Source organism: Phocoena phocoena, chromosome 9 (genome assembly GCF_963924675.1).
Source record: "Phocoena phocoena chromosome 9, mPhoPho1.1, whole genome shotgun sequence".
Lineage (NCBI taxonomy): Eukaryota > Metazoa > Chordata > Mammalia > Artiodactyla > Phocoenidae > Phocoena > Phocoena phocoena.
Window position 1 is genome coordinate 71081178 of NC_089227.1, and position 20752 is coordinate 71101929.

Sequence of the window (20752 nt, forward strand, 5' to 3'; positions counted from 1 at the left end):
GTGCCAAAATGTGTCCTCCATGAGAAAGTGTGCAGTCCTTTAATAGATCATTCTGCAATCATAAGAAACCTTTGCGGGGGGCAACAAAGTCCCCCTTCTATGAAAGGTTTAATATCTTTTGAGACATTGGGAGAAGAGTGCCATTTTGAGCAAAGGCCAATTGGGATTTCTCCAAGATTGCAAAGTATCTTCCCAGTGTGACCCTCAGAAATAAAGTTTTAATTTCCAGTTTTAACTATCCATCTTTCTATAAGCATTCTTTCATATGCTTCCTTTCTGATAACAAGCCAAAATGATTAATTTAAAGAGGAGAAACATTAAATTGGAAAGCGTTTTTCTTAAAAGTGTATGGTTAAACAGCTTACTCCTTTGGGCAGAAGCTTTATATATGAAGAAACGTTAGCCGCTTTTGAAAGAAACTTTAGCACATGCTCTGTCACAGGATAAGGTAACTAAGTCCTTATCAATCCTGTGGTTTATTTGCTTTTTAAAAGGTTTTTCTCTTACCTTATAGAAAACTTGCTACTGGAATGCAGTGACATTACATTTTCATATTTCAAAATACAGTCTTCCCTCATAATCACCAACCACATGGAGTTCACGTCATGTGGGATTTTTATGTTTTTTAATGAAGAGTTCTTCCTCACACTATTTTCAGGTACCATATTGTGGATAATTCATTTTGAAGGCAGAGCATGACCAGTAAAGTTTAGTGATCTATGTCATATAGTGTGTAACATAATGAAATAACGAAAAGACTGAAAGCAACACTATCAGGTAATTGTGTACTTGTCAGCGATTAAATGGCAAACTCTGAGAGGACAGGCTTGTCCTGTCCATATTTTTATCTCTAGTATCTGACAGAGTAAAGACTTTATAAATATTAGTTGAATGAGTGAAATATCTGATACAGTGGCCCATCCAATTCACGAATTTTAAGTGAGACTACCAAAAAAAATCTACATTTATTTAGATGTTGGATATATTTTTTGAAACACCAGTTTCTAATAAGGGAAGGAAAGCAAATTCAAAGGAAGTATTTTTGCCTGTTAGTTTCAAAAGACTAAAAAGGAGTGATAATGCACAGTATTGTTGAGTCTGATGGATGGACATTCATACACTGTGGTGGGATTGCAAATGGGTACTGCCGTTCTGGGGAGGCATGATGACGTGTGTCAAAATTTATTTTCTGAGTGTGATTTGACCCCAAAATTAAACTTTTGAGAGATAATTGCAAAGCTGAATTATGAGGAAGTTCATTGCAGTGCTAGTTAAAATTGCAAAAATTGGAAAAGCGTAAATATCAATCAGGAGAATTACATTAAATGAAAATAAGCTTTCTAAGAATTGGAAGTAATGGTGTGCTTTGCTGGATTTGAATATTTTTTAAATTCCAAACAGCTGTATCATCTTTGCCTAAGTAAATTATCCTTTCACATAGAGTATTTCTTTATGTGTACATGGATGTTCGTAAATATTAAAAAGGTTTCAATAGAATTCTAATTTTATAAGTAACTGAATCTAGAAGAGCATGAAAAGTACTTGCATTATGTTAGCAAATTCTTAAACTGAATGATAAAAATACCCATGTGTGTAGATTCTTTTTCTAGACATATGATTAAAAGGCAGATTAGAGAATAATTTCCTTTTCTACCTAAACAATCTCCCTAAAATAAATGAAGGACTCTAACTGAAGAAAGTGAAATAAAGTTTTTATGATAATCAACAGTAATTTTTCTTTTAGATTTTGACTTTTAAAAAAATGAAGATAATGTTGGAAAAGTTATGGATAAAACATTTTAACATAACTAGACAAAGGAAAAGAAGTCTTATTTATGCTAATTTCAGTGCTGTAGATCACAAGTCAGGCGTCCAGACTCACATGTGAAGGATTGAAGGGGACTCACCATGTGCAAGGCGCTGTGACTCTCCCTGGAGGGAACGCTAGGTTTCATCCCTTAGCCTACAAGCTACAGCTCGAATATCTGGAGCCAGCTAAGCTCTTCATGTGTTTTACAAGCTGAGAAAAGCCTAAAGAAACAAGATTTTCAAGTAAATGTCTTTTGAGTGATTAGGTGCATGCTACTCTAATGTGCATTGTTGGAAACATAAAAATTGTTTAGAAACGTTTCCATCCATTAAGAAGCTTAGAGGACTAGATATTAAGGGTAATTGAATGTGTTCACCCAACGAGTAAGATTGTCAGAGGAGTTAGGTTTTTGAATAGAAATGCTGCTTTTGCTAAAGCAAGGTGCAAAGACTTGTTCCTTGGGCTTGGATTTTACGTATATCTTCAACAAGTGGGCAACTGACCAGAGTTTGTTGGAGAAACAATTTTTTCCCCCAGCCTTCCTAGTCTTAAGTCTCATTGCAGTGGAACTAAGCTAGCGAGTGAAAGGAAAACAGCAGAGGGATAGTCACCTTTAGGAACTTTATTTCTTATCATTTCCTACAAGCAGGAAACCTTTCTGGGCCCTCCTACCTTCTGATTCTTGAACTGTTGATTTTTACCAAGGGGTGCTAGTTCCTATGTGGATATTTATACATTTTAAATTTATATGCATGTTTCTATGAGTCATTATTACAGACAATTAACTATAAGAAATTATTTTTAAATCAGAGATACACTGTACCTTCTTTGATAGAGTTAAATTTTAAAAACTCAGGGAGCTTGAGAAGAATTTTAGGACAAAAGCCCAGAAGACTTCATGAAATTACATAGATGTATAATTATTGATGTGTTAAGGTGACGACTATTATCACCGTCAGTTTACATTTTATTTTATTCTAAAGAACACTTTTGTGCACATTATAATGTGAATGACTACAATTCCACTGCTGAGGAGAATTTAACCTAAATGTGGTAATAGCTGGAACACAAAAATGGAAATACCCTCACAAAATGGGTTCCTCTTAAGGTGAATTTGCCCAAGATCTCTAAAATCTATCTTTGTGAATTAGCTTCATAATGTATCACACAGGCATATATGTGTTTCATAATTTGCATTGTGAATAACATAGCCTAAAAACACAAAATTCCAACTATTTTCTTAATATAAATATATTCCTTCTTCCATTCATTTGATCAGTATTTTCTGAATAATCACAATGCTTCATCAGCAATTGGTTGTCAATGACGAGCATTTCCTCTATCCAGTGAGTTTTATGTTTCATTCTTTAGATTGCCCTGCAAGACTGGTAAATTGTAAGCTATGGGGAAGAAGGCATTTGTTCAGAGTTCTCATTGATAGGGATGAGGTCATACAGCAACTTGGAATGGGGCTGCAATTAGAACTTGGAATTTCTGAGGCCTCTGGCAACTCTGTCATTCTGTTTCTAAGAACATTCTAATTTTAGCTGTAGGAGCTTTCCTTTACAGGTTCTGAACCCACTGTGTATGCACCTGAACTAATCAAGGCCTCTCTCTTCTCAAATGGTTTTACTCTCACCACCTCTTTCCTCCTCTGGCACCGGCCTAGTTAGCTTCTGGGTTAGTATACAGAGGCTCTCTGCCTCAAGGCTCTTTCCTTTCGTTCTCCTGTTAGCATCTCCCCTTGGTGCCAAGCAGGGTCATAATCTTTGCCTCGGGCTTCCTGGCTACTGATTCTCATCCTTGCTAAGGGCAGGGTAAATAGAGAACAAAAGTTTTGCATTTTTCTTATCTGTGTCTTGATTGCAGGAAGCTAAAATAGGAACTGTAAAAGGAACTTTTCCTCTGCTTTGCTTGGTCTGGCTGTTTTGAAAACCGGTGCACTTACTTGTCCTCTGGGGGGTCCACCTCATCCTTTTGCGATGCCTTAGTGGTCACACGAGCATTCTTTCTCACAGAAAAGCAGCCCAGCCCAAGCCCTCAACTCACTCCCCTAGCTAACCTGTAAAATATAGTTAAGATGACTTCATTACTTATTAGGACTGAAAAACATTTCCTCTGAAGGGATAAATAGTATTTACCTTTCAATGAAAAACTTGGTGTAAAAAATCCCAGTATCTTGGCAACATTTTCTGAAATATTAACTTTTCTAGCCAGGGTTACGAGATTTAGCAAGTAAAAATACAAATACATTCAAATTTAACCAGGCATCCTCTATTTTATCTGGCAGTCCTACTTCTGAATGCATGAGAACATAGTACCTATTGTTTCATGCTTCTTTTGTGTTTGGTTGTGATAGAAGATGATTATTAAAAGTTTTCGTCTTCTCTGTAACCAGCATCCCGCATCGAGTGCTTAGTAACTTCAAAGACACTGTCTTCTAAGGCTAGTAAATTCCGTTTAACATATAATCTTATATGGCTAATTCTCCTCATGAAAAATAAGGAAAAAGAAAAACAATTTGAACTGGATCTTGGAATTCTTTGCGTTGTTCTAGTTGGCATAACTAGCAATGCTACTAGTGACTCAGAATTTATTTTGTTCTTTTTATGCCCCAAGCAGTTTTTTACTTCAGTCCTTTACTGTATAAAAGTCTCTTCAGTGAGATACTCTTCCTGACCACCCTTCGTGGAAAGGGCAAGAGCTTCAAAGTCAGCCGGATAGTTGTTCAAATCTCTTATGCCATCTCAAGGATATGTGAAAATAGCTTGGACATATAACCTAACTACTTGGAGTGAGCTTCAGTTTACACATCTACAATAAAGCAGGGTGTTGGAGAAGGAAGTGAGATAGCGTGAGCTAGGACTTGGAATTATAGCTGGCATGTAATGAGTACTTAAGAAGCATTTGTTCTCCCTTCTTTTTGGTTTTGGCTGAACCCACATAGCCACTTTTTGTACTTGCTTTTAATGGCAAGCAGCACATTTCTGCTTTGCACTGTGGTTATATTGAATATAGTTTTATCTTTCCTACTATACTAAAAGATCCTTAAGGACAGGGGATGGGTAGCACAGGGCGCATTGTGTATGTGTATATTCATGCAGATGTGGTGATTTGGACCTGGAGGAGGTGAGGGTGTAGCTCAACAGTACATTCATAAAGTTATAAACCCTTTCACTCAGCCTCAGAGACAACTTTGTAAAATATAATAGGACATGAAGCTGGTAAGATATTCTTCCTATCCAATGGGACATTTTTCTGCTTGAATAGATGCAGAGAACTAAATAAATACTGAGCTAAAGTTTCAGGAATTATAGTGTGACAGGTCCATTATTTCAAATGCACATATCTATTTAGCAAGGTCACGATACAGCTAAAAAGCAGGAGTCAGTCTCAACTGACCAGTACTTCTGTTGATACATGGAAAAACTGATATCCACTGGAGGAATTATATAATTTCAGAAGTCTTGACTTGAGGGCTTCCCTGGTGGCGCAGTGGTTGAGAGTCCGCCTGCTGATGCAGGGGACACGGGTTCGTGCCCCGGTCCGGGAAGATCCCACATGCCGCGGAGCGGCTGGGCCCGTGCGCCATGGCCGCTGGGCCTGCGCATCCAGAGCCTGTGCCCTGCAACGGGAGAGGCCACAACAGTGAGAGGCCCGCGTACGCGAAAAAAAAAGTCTTGACTTGAAATAATACTACATTATACTTTAGACTTTAAAATATTTTCAAATACATTATCTTCTCTGATTTGAAAAATCACCCATAAGCAAAGGTAAATATTATTAACTGCATTTAGTAGATAAGACAATTAAGGCTCGGTGTGGTGTTAAGGAGTCCAAGTTCATCAATGAGTAAAAGGCAAAAAGATATCTTCTGAAATCTAGTCAATACCATTCCATCGTACTTTCTTTCCTAATTGCAAATGGAAGCTTTTGAAAGGTCAGGCCAATGGTAGCAGCGTCACAGATGTATTTTTTTATTTTGCTGTCTTTTAAAAACTGAACGTAACCGTTAGAATGCACAATATCATTACATATATCGTAAGTGACTTGTTCTCCTCTACTTGATACAATTGGAGGTGCCAGGGCCTTTGGACAGGTAAAGTGTTTAAACAGATTCTGATTGAGTAGTGATGATACTAAATTAGAGCAATGGAAAAGTAGACAGCTCTTCATTCACTTCTGGAGGCAGCATTCCAGAAGACATCCGTGTATCGACCTGTCATCAGTGTGTGTGGAGGCATATACCCTAACATCTTAAATATCCAGTTTTACTCTACAGGCTATATTTCTCAGAATAATGATAGAAAAGCTTCCTGACTTTTGTTTCTCCGACAGTTCCAATCTTTCTCTCCTTCTCAGTAGATAACTGCACTCCTTACTTTCTGAGTTCATTGAGACCGTCCAGTGTGAACTCTTTCCTCTTCCTGCCTCTGCAGAGAAATTACCTCTCATCCCTTTCTTTTCTTCAGCCTGTCTCAGGGCATGATGCATTGCTTCCGCCCCACAAGACCATCACCTGCCACCTGCACCTGCTTCTTGATTGAGCCTCTGTCTCCTCAAGTGACTTTCCTTTTTTTTCTTTTTTTTCTTTTTTGCTTTAATGTGTTTATACTGCAGGAATTGCCCAAGTAAGTGTAAGCTTTCAGAAGTCGTGCCATTAGGCTTTTAGTACAAACAAGTCATTAAATTCTATTTAGCCAACATTGGTTGAGTGTAAAGTTTTCCACAAGTTACTTTATTAGGCAGGGGTACATGGAGGACATCAGTAGCCTGGGAGTTGGGGATTTTGAGGGTGTAAAATATACATAAAACTTAGCATTTTAATCATTTTTAAGTGTACAGTTCAGTGGCAGTAAGTATATTCACATTGTTATGTAACCATCACCACTATCCATCTCTAGAATTTTTCTTTTTTTTTTAATTAATTTTTATTGGAGTGTAGTTGCTTGACAATGTTGTGTTAGTTTCTACTGCACAGCAAAATGAATCAGCCATACGTGTACATATATCCCCTACCTTTTGGATTTCCCTCCCATTTAGAACATTCCCTAACACCATACACAAAAATAAACCCAAAATGGATTAAAGACCTAAATGTAAGGCCTAACACTATAAAACTCTTAGAGGAAGACATAGGCAGAACATTCTTTGACATAAATTGCAGTAAGATCTTTTTTGACCCACCTTCTAGAGTAATGAAAATAAAAATAAACAAATGGGACCTAATTAAACTTAAAATCTTTTGCATAACAAAGGAAACGATAAACAAGATGAAGAGACAACCCTCAGAATGGGAGAACATATTGCAAATGATGCAACTGACAAAGGATTAATCTCCAAAATATACAAGCAGTTCATGCAGCTCAATATCAAAAAAACAAACAACCCAATTAAAAAATGGGTATAAGATCTAAATAGATGTTTCTACAAAGAAGACATACAGATGGCCAATGAACTCATGAAAAGATGCTCAACATCACTAATCATTAAAGAAATGCAAATCAAAAACACATGGGGTATCACCTCACACCAGTCAGAATGACCATCATCAAAAAATCTACAAACAATAAATGCTGAAGAGGGTGCAGAGAAAAGGGAACCCTCTTGCACTGCTGGTGGGAATGTGAATTGGTAGAGCCACTATGGAGAACAGTATGGAGGTTCCTTAAAGAACTAAAAATAGAACTACCATATGACCCAGCAATACCACTACTGGGCGTATACCCAGAGAAAACCATAATTCAAAAAGGCACATGAACCCCAATGTTCATAGCAGCACTATTTACAATAGCCAGGACATGGAAGCAACCTAAATGTCCATCAACATAGGAATGGATAAAGAAGATGTGGTACATATATACAATGGAATATTACTCAGCCACAAAAAGGAACGAAATTGGGTCATCTGTAGAGACATGGATGGACGTAGAGAGTGTTACAAAGAGTGAAGTAAGTCATAAAGAGGAAAACGAATATCATATATTAACGCATATATGTGGAATCTAGAAAAATGGTATAGATGACCTTATTTGCAAAGCAGAAATAGGAACAGAGATGTAGAGAACAACTGTATGGATACCAAGGGGGAAAAGGGATGGGGTGGGAGGAATTGGGAGATTGGTATTGACACATATACACTGTTGGTACTGTATAAAATAGACAACTGATGGGAACATACTGTATAGCACAGGGAACTCTGCTTAATCCTCTAGTGACTTTCTCATTTCTCTTACCTTTGTTATAGCTTTTCTTTCTCCCAACCAGCTCATTATCGTGTTTTCTTTATTTGAAACAGACAACAAACAAACAAAACCTCTCAGACTATAGTTCTCTTTTATCTTAGTCTTTACAGAACTTATCAAAAGAATTGTTTGCACTCATGGCCATGATTTTCCCCCATTGACTCCCCAGTAACTCGCTGCAGTCTAACTCTCTGCTTTAATGCTCTAAGGGACCTGATATCCAGTAGGTCACATGCAAACTATCAACAAGTTCAAAAAGAACTTTCATTACTCCTTAGTCTCTTTGAGGTTTCGGTGTTTGAGAACTCGTTCATTTTTGTTCTTTCCTCTTTTATTTTTTTCCAGCTTCCTTGAGATATATCAACTCAACTTCCTTGAGTTGACATCACAGTTCTTTTACTTAAATATAGAACAGCTTTGGTGAAATATAATTTACATGCTATAATTTACCCTTTTATTTTATTTTTTATTTATTTATTATTTTTTTTTGTGGTACGCGGGCCTCTCACCACCGCGGCCTCTCCCGTCGCGGAGCACAGGCTCTGGACGCGCAGGCTCAGCGGCCATGGCTCACGGGCCCAGCCGCTCCGCAGTATGTGGGATCCTCCCAGACTGGGGCACGAACCCGTGTCCCCTGCATCGGCAGGCGGACTCTCAACCACTGCGCCACCAGGGAAGCCCTATAATTTACTCTTTTAAAGTGTACAATTCAGTGGCTTTTGGTGTATTCACAAAGTTGCACAACCATCACCACTCTCTAAATTCAGAATATTTTCACCACCCTAAAAAGAAAGCCCATTCTCATTAGCAGTCACTCCCCATTCTCCTCTCCCTCCAGCCCCTGGCAACCACTAATTTACTTTTTGTCTCTGGATTTGCCTAATCTGGGCATTTCATATAAAGGAATCCTGCAGTATGTAGTCTTTTTGACTTCCTTCACTTAGCATAATGTTTTCAAGGTTCATCCATGTTGTAGAAACCTTTTATGGTTGAATATCATTCCACTGTTTGGATAGACTACATTTTGTTTATTCATTCATCAGTTGATGGACATTTGGGTTTTTCCTATCTTTTAGCTCTTACAAATAAAGCTGTTATGCACAACTGTTTGTGTGGACATATATTTTCACTTCTTTTGGGTATATACCTAGTTGTGGAATTACTGGGTCATATGACAATTCTGTGTTCAACATTTTCCAGAAGATTTCTTGACTTCCATTACTGTGCTCTCCTTACCATTCATTGCCTTCCTTTTTCACTATTTTCTCATCTTCTCTAAACAGATTGTATGTAGATGTTCCCCAAATTTGGGACCTGACTCTTCCTCTCTCTTCATTCTCTTTACCAGCAACCTAATTATCTATCTTTGTCTTAACTACCATCTGTCTCTTTTTTGGGAATCTGTTGTCAGCCTGAACACTCTCAACATAGAGCTCAGCATTATTAGTAACTACTCTAGAAACCTTTGCTTGGTTATCCTGCCAGCAGGTAAACAACATCATCTTCTTTCCAAAGCCTGTGTTTCATATTCTCATTTCCCCTTTTCCAATAGTGACACAACTATACCTGACCCTTGACTTAAACATTTGAAGTCATCATTTACCCCCTTCCCAGCTTTTACCCTAAACCCAGTTACTAAATCCTGCCAATTCTACTTTGACCGTTCCTCTTGTGGTTCTTGTTTTTAACTAAAGTGTTTATTACTATTCTTATTATCTCTTATTTGGACAGTTGCACATACGTTTTAAGTGGTCTTTCTACCTCATATCTTTCCTCACTCTCTTCATCACTTCCCATCTGCCCTTCATAACATGACTTCAATATATTTTTTTACATCTTTATTGGAGTATAATTGCTTTACAATGGTGTGTTAGTTTCTGCTTTATAACAAAGTGAATCAGTTATACATATGTTCCCATATCTCTTCCCTCTTGCGTCTCCCTCCCTCCCACCCTCCCTATCCCACCCATCCAGGTGGTCACAAAGCACCGAGCTGATCTCCCTGTGCTATGAGGCTGCTTCCCACTAGCTATCTATTTTACGTTTGGTAGTATATATATGTCTATGCCACTCTCTCACTTTGTCACAGCTTACCCTTCCCCCCTCCCCATATCCTCAAGTCCATTCTCTAGTAGGTCTGTGTCTTTATTCCCGTCTTACCCCTAGGTTCTTCATGACATTTTTTTTCTTAGATTCCATATATATGTGTTAGCATACGGTATTTGACATGACTTCAATATTGACCTGGGCCAGGTGCATCCCATCATTTCCAGATTCAGCAACATTTGCCCTTACCTGCTGAATAATGTCAGGTCTCTTTGCCATTTGTTCTTTAGTTATACTCATTAATTAGCTCCAGCCAACCTTCCCATGAGGTAACACTCCTAAATTAAGCAGTTGTTCTATCCAAGATCAATTATTTTCTTTTTACTGTGTATGACCCCACATGTTCTTTGCTTCTATTTAACATGGTCACCTTCTGTCATCTCCAAAAGATGAACTACTTCTACGTGAGTTCAACCCAAATATTATATCCCCATAAAAGTTTTATCTGATCTCCCCAACTGAAAGTAACTTCTCCTACTTATGAACTCCTGAAATGTTCTAAAAACATTTTTATGGCCTTTTGACATTACACTACATGTTTCTTATTAGACAGTAAGCTCTTTGATGGCAAAAACAATGTCACATCACCCCCTACCTCTGCAAGCATGCAATGCTTATTAGTTCTTGGCTTGGTACATGGGACAAACTTGCAAAAAAATTTTTGAATGACAAGTAATGTTTGATGTATTTTATTCTTACAAATATTTTCCCAAATGCTACCTCTTTTGCAATCTTACTTTTAAATTGTAAAGAAAATCCAGAATATAAGATTCAAATAATAGTTTACTTTCAGGTATTATACTGTAACTTAGCAGAATGTATTTTCAGTTAATCTCTAATATGCAATTTGAAATTTTAACAATATAGCAGTAATGAGTCTTCAATCCATATCCAGACAAAAGATGATATCAGCCTCATAATGAGAAAAAAAAAAGTGATGGTATGTGAGAAACACAAAGTAAATCCAAAGTATGTTTGAAAAAAATAAACTATTTTATAGCAGAAAGAGAAGTAACTGAGAGAATACACATAAGCTATTGTAGTTCCTGGAACATGTACCATGAAAAAGAGATGCTGTAAAACTGTTAATTTTAATAATATTAGTTCCAATTCATCTTTACCTTTCATATTTCAGAATTTTTAAGTTGGACAGAATTCCTTGATGTGTGAACAAGAGTTACATTTAGTATTGCTATAGATTATGTTAGTGTTCCTTATGTGTTTCATTAGCAATTCATTATCATTAGCAGCAGAATAATGAAGGAAATAGAGATATGAATACCACACTACTTGGTATGGTTTAGTGCAGCCTGTGGAATGCCAGCTCAGAGGAGGAGAATGTGTTCATTCCATTAAACTGAGTGTATGATTCGAGACCTGATAAAACAAAACCTGTCTTAGCCATTAGTTACCATTAACTCACAGGTTTATTTTATGCAAGGTTGCCTCAGCTCATCTGGGAGTTTGGAGCCATACCGGAATATACTGAGTATTGGGTTTGGACCTGAACCCTGAGGACTTTGTTAGAGCTTCAGAGGATGACTTGCGGATCCATTCCATAACATATTTAATACCTTGATTTTCTCTCCTTTGGATCTACATCATGAATGCTTAGCCAATATAGCCTGACATTTGATTGGTAAATAGGATGCTTTATTAATTACCCTTATTATAGTACCATAAAATAAACGATCGTAGCTTCTCAGTTTGGCCTCCATAGTGGTCCGCAGTATAAACATAACGTATCCACACACGTTTATTCTTTAACTTTATGTAAAATATACCATAACACAAAAATAAAAATTATTTTTAAAAGTATTTTCTAGTAATTAGCTTTTTTTCCCCAACAAACTTAGTGTAATTATGTATCAGACATGATAAAATGAAAGGTCAATCACTACAGATGCATAATTTCACTCTGATAGATTGCTGTTCGAAAATAGGTTATGACAATTAGATGATTAATTTTCTTCTATTAAATAGCATTATGAGACTTCAGATTACATTTATGAGTATATTCTCTTTAGTGGGAACATAATGGGAGGAAGACCAAACAGAATAGGAATTTGTATCCTTTGTGGAAGGTTCTGTATATACTTATTGTCAACTACACTTGTGAAAATAATTTAAAAATGAAATTCTGTTTGAAAACTTACGATTTGCTCAGTATTCCAAGTAACATTTTAAAGATGTCATATGTTAAATGTTAAAATATGTGCATATGAGGAGCAAAATTCTGGGTATCCTGCTGGCAAAATTTTTTAGGTTCTGGTTATCTGCAAAGTATACACCCCTTGTCAGTTTAAGTAGGGAGTGCCTGTGTAAACATTCTTGTTTCACGTGTTCCACATAATCATTTCTTGTATCATATTTCTTCTGACCTCGCTATCTGAAACCAATTACAGGAGATCCATTTGGGCTGCATCTATTTTCATAAGAAGCCTAGGCAGCAGTGTTTTTCTCAGAGATGAGTATCAACATCAAATATGCTTCTGAGTGCTTTGTTATTTATGTTTCAGAGAGGTTTTGTAGCCTTCAGCTCTCAAGAATGTGTCACGCTGTGCTGTTTATACATTGAAGATATTAATGGGCGTAGATGTCATTTTTCATTTTAATGTCTCAAATGCAACAGGCTGATAGGTTAAGCATTCCTATTTTTATGGGGAGAGATATGAGTGATGTCTGTTTTTTTCCAAAATATACATATATTTACTTTGAAAAAAAAGAAGTTATTTATAAACCTGAGAGTACTTAACATTTTTGGTTTCACTGGTTGTTTCTAAGCTGTTCTCAAACAATTTTTCTTCTGGTGAGAATTTTCAGTGTTCTTCAAGAAGAAAAAAAAGTATTGATCTGGCAGGTTCCAAAGTTTTTCACTCTTAATTCTCATAACGACTCACTCATTACAATTACCCTTTGTCTAAGAGGTTCCTAACTGACATAAAGTTATTACTACTTTACAAGGGTGATAGGCTTCAACTTTGCTTAACAAAATTTTTGTTTGTTTGAAATTACACAGCAACTATTAGGAATGATATTTGCAATAAATATTTAATGGCAAAATGCACTGAATTCTGGAAAACACGTACTTTCCCACACCTCTGCAGCCTAACAAAAAGTATACCTTTATTATAAAGATTTGTATTCATCTTTTCAAAATATTTTAATTTAATCTGATTCTGATTTTTAAAGTGTCCTATCTTAGTTTTCTTTAGCTTTACTAAAGTTAAATAACTTCATTAAGTGAAGTGCACCCTTAATTCACAACAAATACGTTTTTGAAAACTAGATATGGCTTGGCTGTCTTAGAAACCTTTCTTATTATTCATTTGCATCAGACTCAGTCATTATTAAAGGAAATTTTGCAAACATCTTTTGCCTTTTGTTCTAAATTAGTTGTTCTTTTTTTTGTTTTTGCCGATGGTGATTATATAAATACCTAAATGGCTAATAGTACTTTATGAATAGCCCTTTTCTATTTACCAATTGAAGTGGACAAGCAATTTTCAAATTAATATTTTATATAATTTGACACCTAACACCTTATATTGATGGCAGTATTTTATCTCATAATCTTTCATCATTTGAGGAGCTACAATAATAAATTGGAAAGATGAACTAAATGCCTCTGAGCATTTGTTTATTGAAATTCAGTCCTAAAATGTTGTCCAGAAAACTGGAAATAAAAGTGTCTTGTGATGCCTGCAGTTAGAATGCAAACTGCCAAAGATTTCTGCTTATGAGTTTTAAATCATTGCTGATCTCTTGGAATTGTTTTTTGTCCTCCCATCTTTTATGTTTACTATAGCAATCTCTACTGCTACTAAAAGAATGTTGATATAGGCAAGTAGTTTTCTTTCATAAGAGTTTGTATTGAAAGGTGATTCTTTACTATTTTAAAGATAACTGTAAATTCATATGAAAACCAAGGTACTTTGAAAATAGTAGCATGTTTTAGCCGGCTATCTTGTGGTATTCCATTATTATTATAACTCCTTTAAAAATGGTATACATTTTTTCTAGTGATATTTTCATGAGCTACAGTTCTAAATATATCTTGTTTTCTAATGTCTTTCTACAGGCACCAGGTGTTACATATTCCACTGGGTTAATGTTTGGGTTGAGTTGAATGAATACAACACAAGGTAGTGAAGGAGATAGGGTTCTAGGTTTGGGAGACAAGAGCCATAGCTTTTGACCACGTTGCTACTGCTTTGTGACTTTAGTCAAGTTATTGTAATATTGGTTTTTCAATTACCTGACTACAAGATGTGAAAGCTAGGCTAAACAATTTTTAAAGTTTAGTCCAGTTTTAGAATTCTTCAGTAATTTTTCTAGTAAAAACTGGTCAAATGATCAGAATTTTACAAGAGTTTAGAGCTCCATCAGGTATTGGTAGAGTATGTAATGAAATCAAAGTCAAGGATGGTAGGAACACTTAGCCCTAAAAACAATATATATTCTGTGATATAGTTCTATTCAAACACAAATTCAAATTATAAAAAGGTTATATTGTAGTTTCCCTTTTAAGTTCTGATAAATATATATGCCCTCTTTACAGGTAAAAAATAATCTATTATGGTGCCAGAGCTCTCCTTTACTAATTGTTCTCCTTTACCAGAGTTTTACTCATTGCCCTCTAATCGTGCCTTTGCCAACACAGAGACAGTATGGCACACTGGAATGCACTCTGGTCTGGAAGCCAGGAGACCCTAAGCAAAGCGCTTGATTACTCTAGACCTCATTTTTCTCATTTGCTAAAATGAGGGGGTCAGATTGGATGATTTCTAAGATTGCTTTTAGTCCTAGTCATTCATGATTCCAGGATTGTAAACTATGTTCATTAGAAGTCTTTAAGAATAATAAACAGGGCTTCCCTGGTAGCGCAGTGGTGGGAGTCCGCCTGCCGGTGCAGGGGACAGGGGTTCGTGCCCCGGTCCGGGAAGATCCCACATGCCAAGAAGTGGCTGGGCCCGTGAGCCATGGCCGCTGAGCCTGCGCGTCCGGAGCCTGTGCTCCGCAACGGGAGAGGCCACAGCAGTGAGAGGCCCGTGTACTGCAAAAAAAAAAAGAATAATAAACAACTACAGAATTAAATATAAACTATATAAGGATGTGTGTGTGTGTGTGTGTGTGTGTGTGTGTGTGTGTGTGTATATATACAAAATAAACTAATGAATTCAGAGGGAAAATTTTCTATGAAAAATATTAGGCAAACTTTGTGTGGCTTTTGGAATTAAAGGGGAAAATAGCTGATTTTTTTTGATTTTGAGAATTTTGCATAGACACAGCTTAACTCACACTTATAGTAATTTCCATTTGAAAAATATCATTTGTCATTATTTTATGAGTTGCCATTAATAAAAAAGAAAGCTATATTATTTAGGATATCAAGTGAAATTTTTTAAACTGAATTTTGTGATAATAAAATATTTATGGAATTTTTTTCTTTGGTCTTTTTTTCCAATTGAACTTTATAATAAAATTGCCTGAGTTCACTGGAATGTGCCATCCTTAGAAACATTTAGGCTGACTTGTAATTACTTGTAATTTATAAAAAAACAAAAGGAAGATTGTTGTAAATGAGTGTGTCTCCAAATGTAAAAAGTGTGCTTGACAAACTATGCCAGATCCTGCTATGGGAAGACAAATCAATGTTGTTAGGAGATGTGCTAGGGCATCCAGTTTGTTTACTTTGGTTTCTATGTCTGCCTGCCTTCTCAGAAAACTTGCTTGGAGCCAGACTGTAGCAGCCCTCTCTCTGTCTTTTCATAATTGATCAGGGGATGACTGCCTTCCCTGAGGGTTAAGACGTGGCAACTTTTTCTGTTTGCTCAGCATCTCAATGCAGTAGTTCAAACATTGTTCACACCAGCTGGCAGTGTAATGCCATATGCACATCTTGTCAAAGCAACTGTTGTCATGGATACTAGAAACTCTCTTAAAAACCAGATCATTGATTCCAATCAAAATTGTACTTTTATCAGCTTTGAATCTTAATTATTATAGAAGAATATTGATCTAAGATATTTTTCCCATCATGAAAAATTTACCTTGTATTCTAAAACAGTGGATAACAAAGTGGGGCAATGATTTATTTTAGTTTTATGCGCTGAAAAATTTCATCTTAAGTGTTCATTGAACTCAGTTGTTGAGAAAAACAATGAGTTTATAGTCTCTGAAAAAGTTTTTTTAAATTAGTTTGCACTGCTACCTTTAAAATGTCTCAATATGTATTTTTTATGGCATTAGTTTTTATATGATAAGTTTGTATAGTCCACTCACCAAACTGTCCCTCCTCTAGTAAATGAAATGCTTACATTAATTTCTTATGTTAAGTTTTATTTTCCTGAGTGGGACAGAAAACATAAAAATAAATGAAAACATCTTCTATTTTGATTGGTATTCTGTCACACATAGAAACAAACGTGATTGGTTGAGTGGTAATTTCTTTGTTCTCTGATTTTGCTAAGAATGCAAATGAAAACCACTCAATTTTATTTGGCATTAAAACTGCACTTTATTTTGTCAAAGGAGAGGTTTCCCCCCTTGAATTGTAAGTACAAAAAAAGTGTTTTTAATCTTTAGTGAAAATCCTTATTAATTCACTTTTCAAGATAATCTGATGTTGATTTGTCAAATTTAATTACAGCTTCCGGTAACACTTGAAGTCTACTGCTTTTGCTTCAAAATTGTAATATGAAAATGTAAATTGATTGATAATTTAAAAGGGAGTGGGCATTTTAGTTGAACACTCAAAGACAAGTTCCTTGTGAAAATGAGGTGATTGATGCAGTTTATGGTTTTTTCCTCTTTAAGCACTTTTAAACAAATTACCTTTATTTTCTGCAGGATTACATGCATCTCTGTTATTTTAAGTAAAGTTGTGTATATGTGTGTTATGTGAATGTTTTTCACATTAGAAGAAAAAGAATATTTAATGATTCTCTCTAGAAAGGAGGTGGGATTCTCATACATTAAAGCCTATTACTATTAACTAAGGAATAACTGATAATTTACCTTTCAACAAAATATTTAGATATTGCTCACTTTTCACTTCTAGGCTCTCCAAGCAGCAAGACAACTTCTCTTACAGCAGCAAACAAGTGGATTGAAATCTCCTAAGAGCAGTGACAAACAGAGACCACTGCAGGTTAGTAAAGCACTCCTATCCTTGGGATCTTACTTTAAAAGACGTTTGTAATGATTACAGATGTGCAGACCCAGTTGTATACATACAGAAAATTATTACATTTGCATATGTAAGTAATTTTAATTCAAAAAGAGAACTCATTTCATCTTCTTGAAAGAGAAAAAATAATCTATTAGCATAGATTTCAAAAGTTTACAAGGTCACTTTTTGGACAAGTTATGTAGGGATATTTGGTATACATAGGCGTTAGGAGTTTTGTATAAAACTCCCTTGTGGGATTTTAATGAAATTTTATTCACAAACAGGTTAAAAAGTGCAATGTCTTCCTTAAAAGCAAAGTTATAGTAAAATGGTAGGGAAGAAACAAAGCAGTCTTAGACAACCCTTTTGCAGTTGTATCCAAGTGACAAATGCAGAAAACCTCCAGGGTTGCCAAAAAAACTGTTTGAGTTTGCCAAGGAGTTATTGCTGTTGCTACAGTTATAAAAACACATTCTGGAGTTTGTTGTCCTTATTCACTATGTTTGTCCTGTGAAACTGATAGTATGTATGTCTTTTAAAGTAACTTTTTGTTACATAATACAACCATTGTTTTATATAGCTTTAACCAAAATATATAGGACATTAGGGGAAAGAAACATTTTTATAGGGTACTTTTTAAATGTTTGGAAGGTAGAATCTGGAATTGTATAAAACATTATTCAAAATGTTTATCAGTTCTGTTGAAAGATAAGCAATGCTTCCTTTTTGAATCATGTGTTATGTACACGTCTAATAAGACAAGCTTAGTTTTTTTTTTAAAAAGTCAGCATCTTTCTTATTGCTTTATTTTAACAAAACAATCTTGAAAAAAAATTTTTTATGGCCTAGGTTTCTGTTTTCATTTTCAGGTGTACTCTCAGATGCTAGCAACTAAGTCTTACATGGTGCCCTACTGAAACTTAGTTTGTGTAACAGAATTATTGGCTACTGATCTACACAATCCAGAAGCTACTCATTACCTAAAAACTGAATTAAATGCCTAGTCCCTAGGCAAATATGAGATGAGAATATATATTCTTGGGAACAAACCCATTTTTGTGGGGTGGATGGGAAGAAGGGGTCCTGGGGATAGGGGATGTGACGTACCGATGTCTGCCATGATTGCAAATGAAAGTTATATTGAATCAGCCTAAGTTTAAGATTCATTTTAATTTTTTTCTCTTTTAAAATAAATTTCACATTCTTTGTTTTAACTAGTCAGTAATTCTGTAGTGACAAACCTTCCTCACTGTCATATCCCTGCCCAAGTAATAACAAGTGATAACGGTGGTTGGAGTATTTCCATTGAATTATCTGATTCCATGAGAGCCTCTCCGTACATTTACATGATAGAGAGAAATTTACGTAGAAGTCACAGATAGCAAATGAAATGTTTATCCTCACTATGGCTTCAGGCTGGGAATTTTGCTTTCTTGTTGGTATAGCAAAGGAGATTTAGATGCTGGCAGCATAAGCCAAAGGTAGGAAAGAGTTTATTGTTTCAAATATCTGAAAAACACTGTATATTGTCCTAATTCTATTTTTATCATATCTCATGACAAAATAGACAAAATAATAAGCTGTTCCTCTCCAAAGCTAAGTCCAGTAGAAGTTTCTTTATTGCTGGTTACCAGGGTATCTCTGGAAAGAATGGCTGGGCTTTAGCTTTTCTACTTTCCTTTTTTGTTGTATTGGAAGGCAAAAATGTGATACTTCGTTCAACTAAAATGTACATAATTTTTCTTGGAAAACACACACACATATAATGTGGAAGTATTAATGACTCTAAAATAAGAAATTGTTGCTCACGTACCAAATGTTGTTATATAAAAGTTTGAGCAGAACTCCTCAATTTTGTTATTTTATCACCAAAGGGTGATAAATAGTACTATAAATACCTTTTAACAATTTCAGTGGCTAACCATTACCACAAACTTCCATTGTGTCACTTATATTTAGTGTTTTGTGACTCATATTATTATGAATACATATCCACTGTACATATTATAAAACTGTAGCATTTTATTATTACTTTGTAATTTTAGTGGGATCTAATGCCAAAATGTCATAGGAATGAAAAGTTGGTTGGTTTTTATGAATAAGAATTTCGAAATAATGAATGAAGACTTATTTGTTCACCAAAATATACACTGCAATTAATATGAGTCTACAGTCTTAGTGCTTCATAGTACTTGATAAGCTTAGCAACTGGAAACATGCTGGGATTGTATTGAAAATCTACTAACAACCTGATAGCATTTTATACTAGCTTACACATGTTGTCAAAGGGGGATATTAGGTAATGCTTATCTTTGCATCTGCAAATACTATTTAACATGAGTTGCACTATTTGCCACTTATGTTAAAGAAAAGGGTAGAATATCTTTGTTAAAAATTTTAACCATTTAATATGAAAGTAACACTTAACTTCTATGATTCTCTCACAGCCGACTTCTTTTTCCACTTACCTAAGAGTTTAACCGACCTTTCATAATAGAGTTGGGGTAAATTTTCTTTTAGAATTAAAACAAGATAATTGAAAATGTTTCAAAAGCTATAGTTGCAAGGCAAAGTATCTGGTGTTAATAGATCATGGTGGCTTGTACTTCATCGGGCATAACATATTTTTAGAAGACCAAAAGAGATACTATGCGGTTTTCATTTTAAAATATAGTTTTGATGGAGAACTATTTTATAACATTTGAAAGAAAATACAGATTTTCTTAAAAATCTGTTTTAATGGCTCAAGTCACAAGAACAATATTCGGTTGCTTTGTTATATTCAACTGAATTTCTTCTAAATGTTTAAAAGTGGTGGCCAGATTTGAGGTGTGACGTGGTAGAGAGAATATTTCTAGCAGACTAGTATTTATCTTTTCAGGTATTTTTTCATTTACACTTTTTCAGGTTCTTGTACTACAGATAGCTTAGATAGTAGCATATCTAGTGCAAAATGGAAAGAAGAAAATCACATCTGACAAGCTTGAGTACCGATTGTAGTAGTGATTTCACTTTCATGTATAGATATCTGAATATATCTTTGAAACTTGTTTACATATTCTTTTCATTACATGAAGCACCAATTGAATAGGTCCCATCAGTAGGTACATTGATTAATGACATATTGATGAATAATATATAAAGATTGTGATGCAAATGGGAGCTGATATTAAACTAAACGTTACTAGATGTTCCTTCTTTACGTTCTTACTATGTATCCCAGAAAAACATAACTAATAATAACAGCTGAAGACAGCCGCTCATTTTAGTTTGTCTTATTTATCTGTATCTACTCCTGGCACTTCTAGACTTGATATACCCATAGCGTTCAGTAATGAAAAAAGTTAGCCAAAGAGAATATGTAATGCTTTCAATTTCATGAAACTAATTTCCAGATTATTAAAAAGAGTAAGTTCA

At 35.3% G+C, this 20752-nt stretch overlaps 1 protein-coding gene across 11 annotated transcripts in view; it reads left to right on the plus strand.

Annotated features, from left to right (window-relative positions):
• Positions 1–20752, plus strand: part of FOXP2 (forkhead box P2) — a 248483-nt gene that overhangs the window by 79808 nt on the left and 147923 nt on the right. For all 11 annotated transcript variants that reach the window (XM_065883467.1, XM_065883476.1, XM_065883477.1 and 8 more), the window contains one exon: positions 17225–17314. In XM_065883467.1, coding sequence (XP_065739539.1) covers positions 17225–17314 — 90 coding nt within the window. The remainder of the gene's footprint in view (positions 1–17224; positions 17315–20752) is intronic.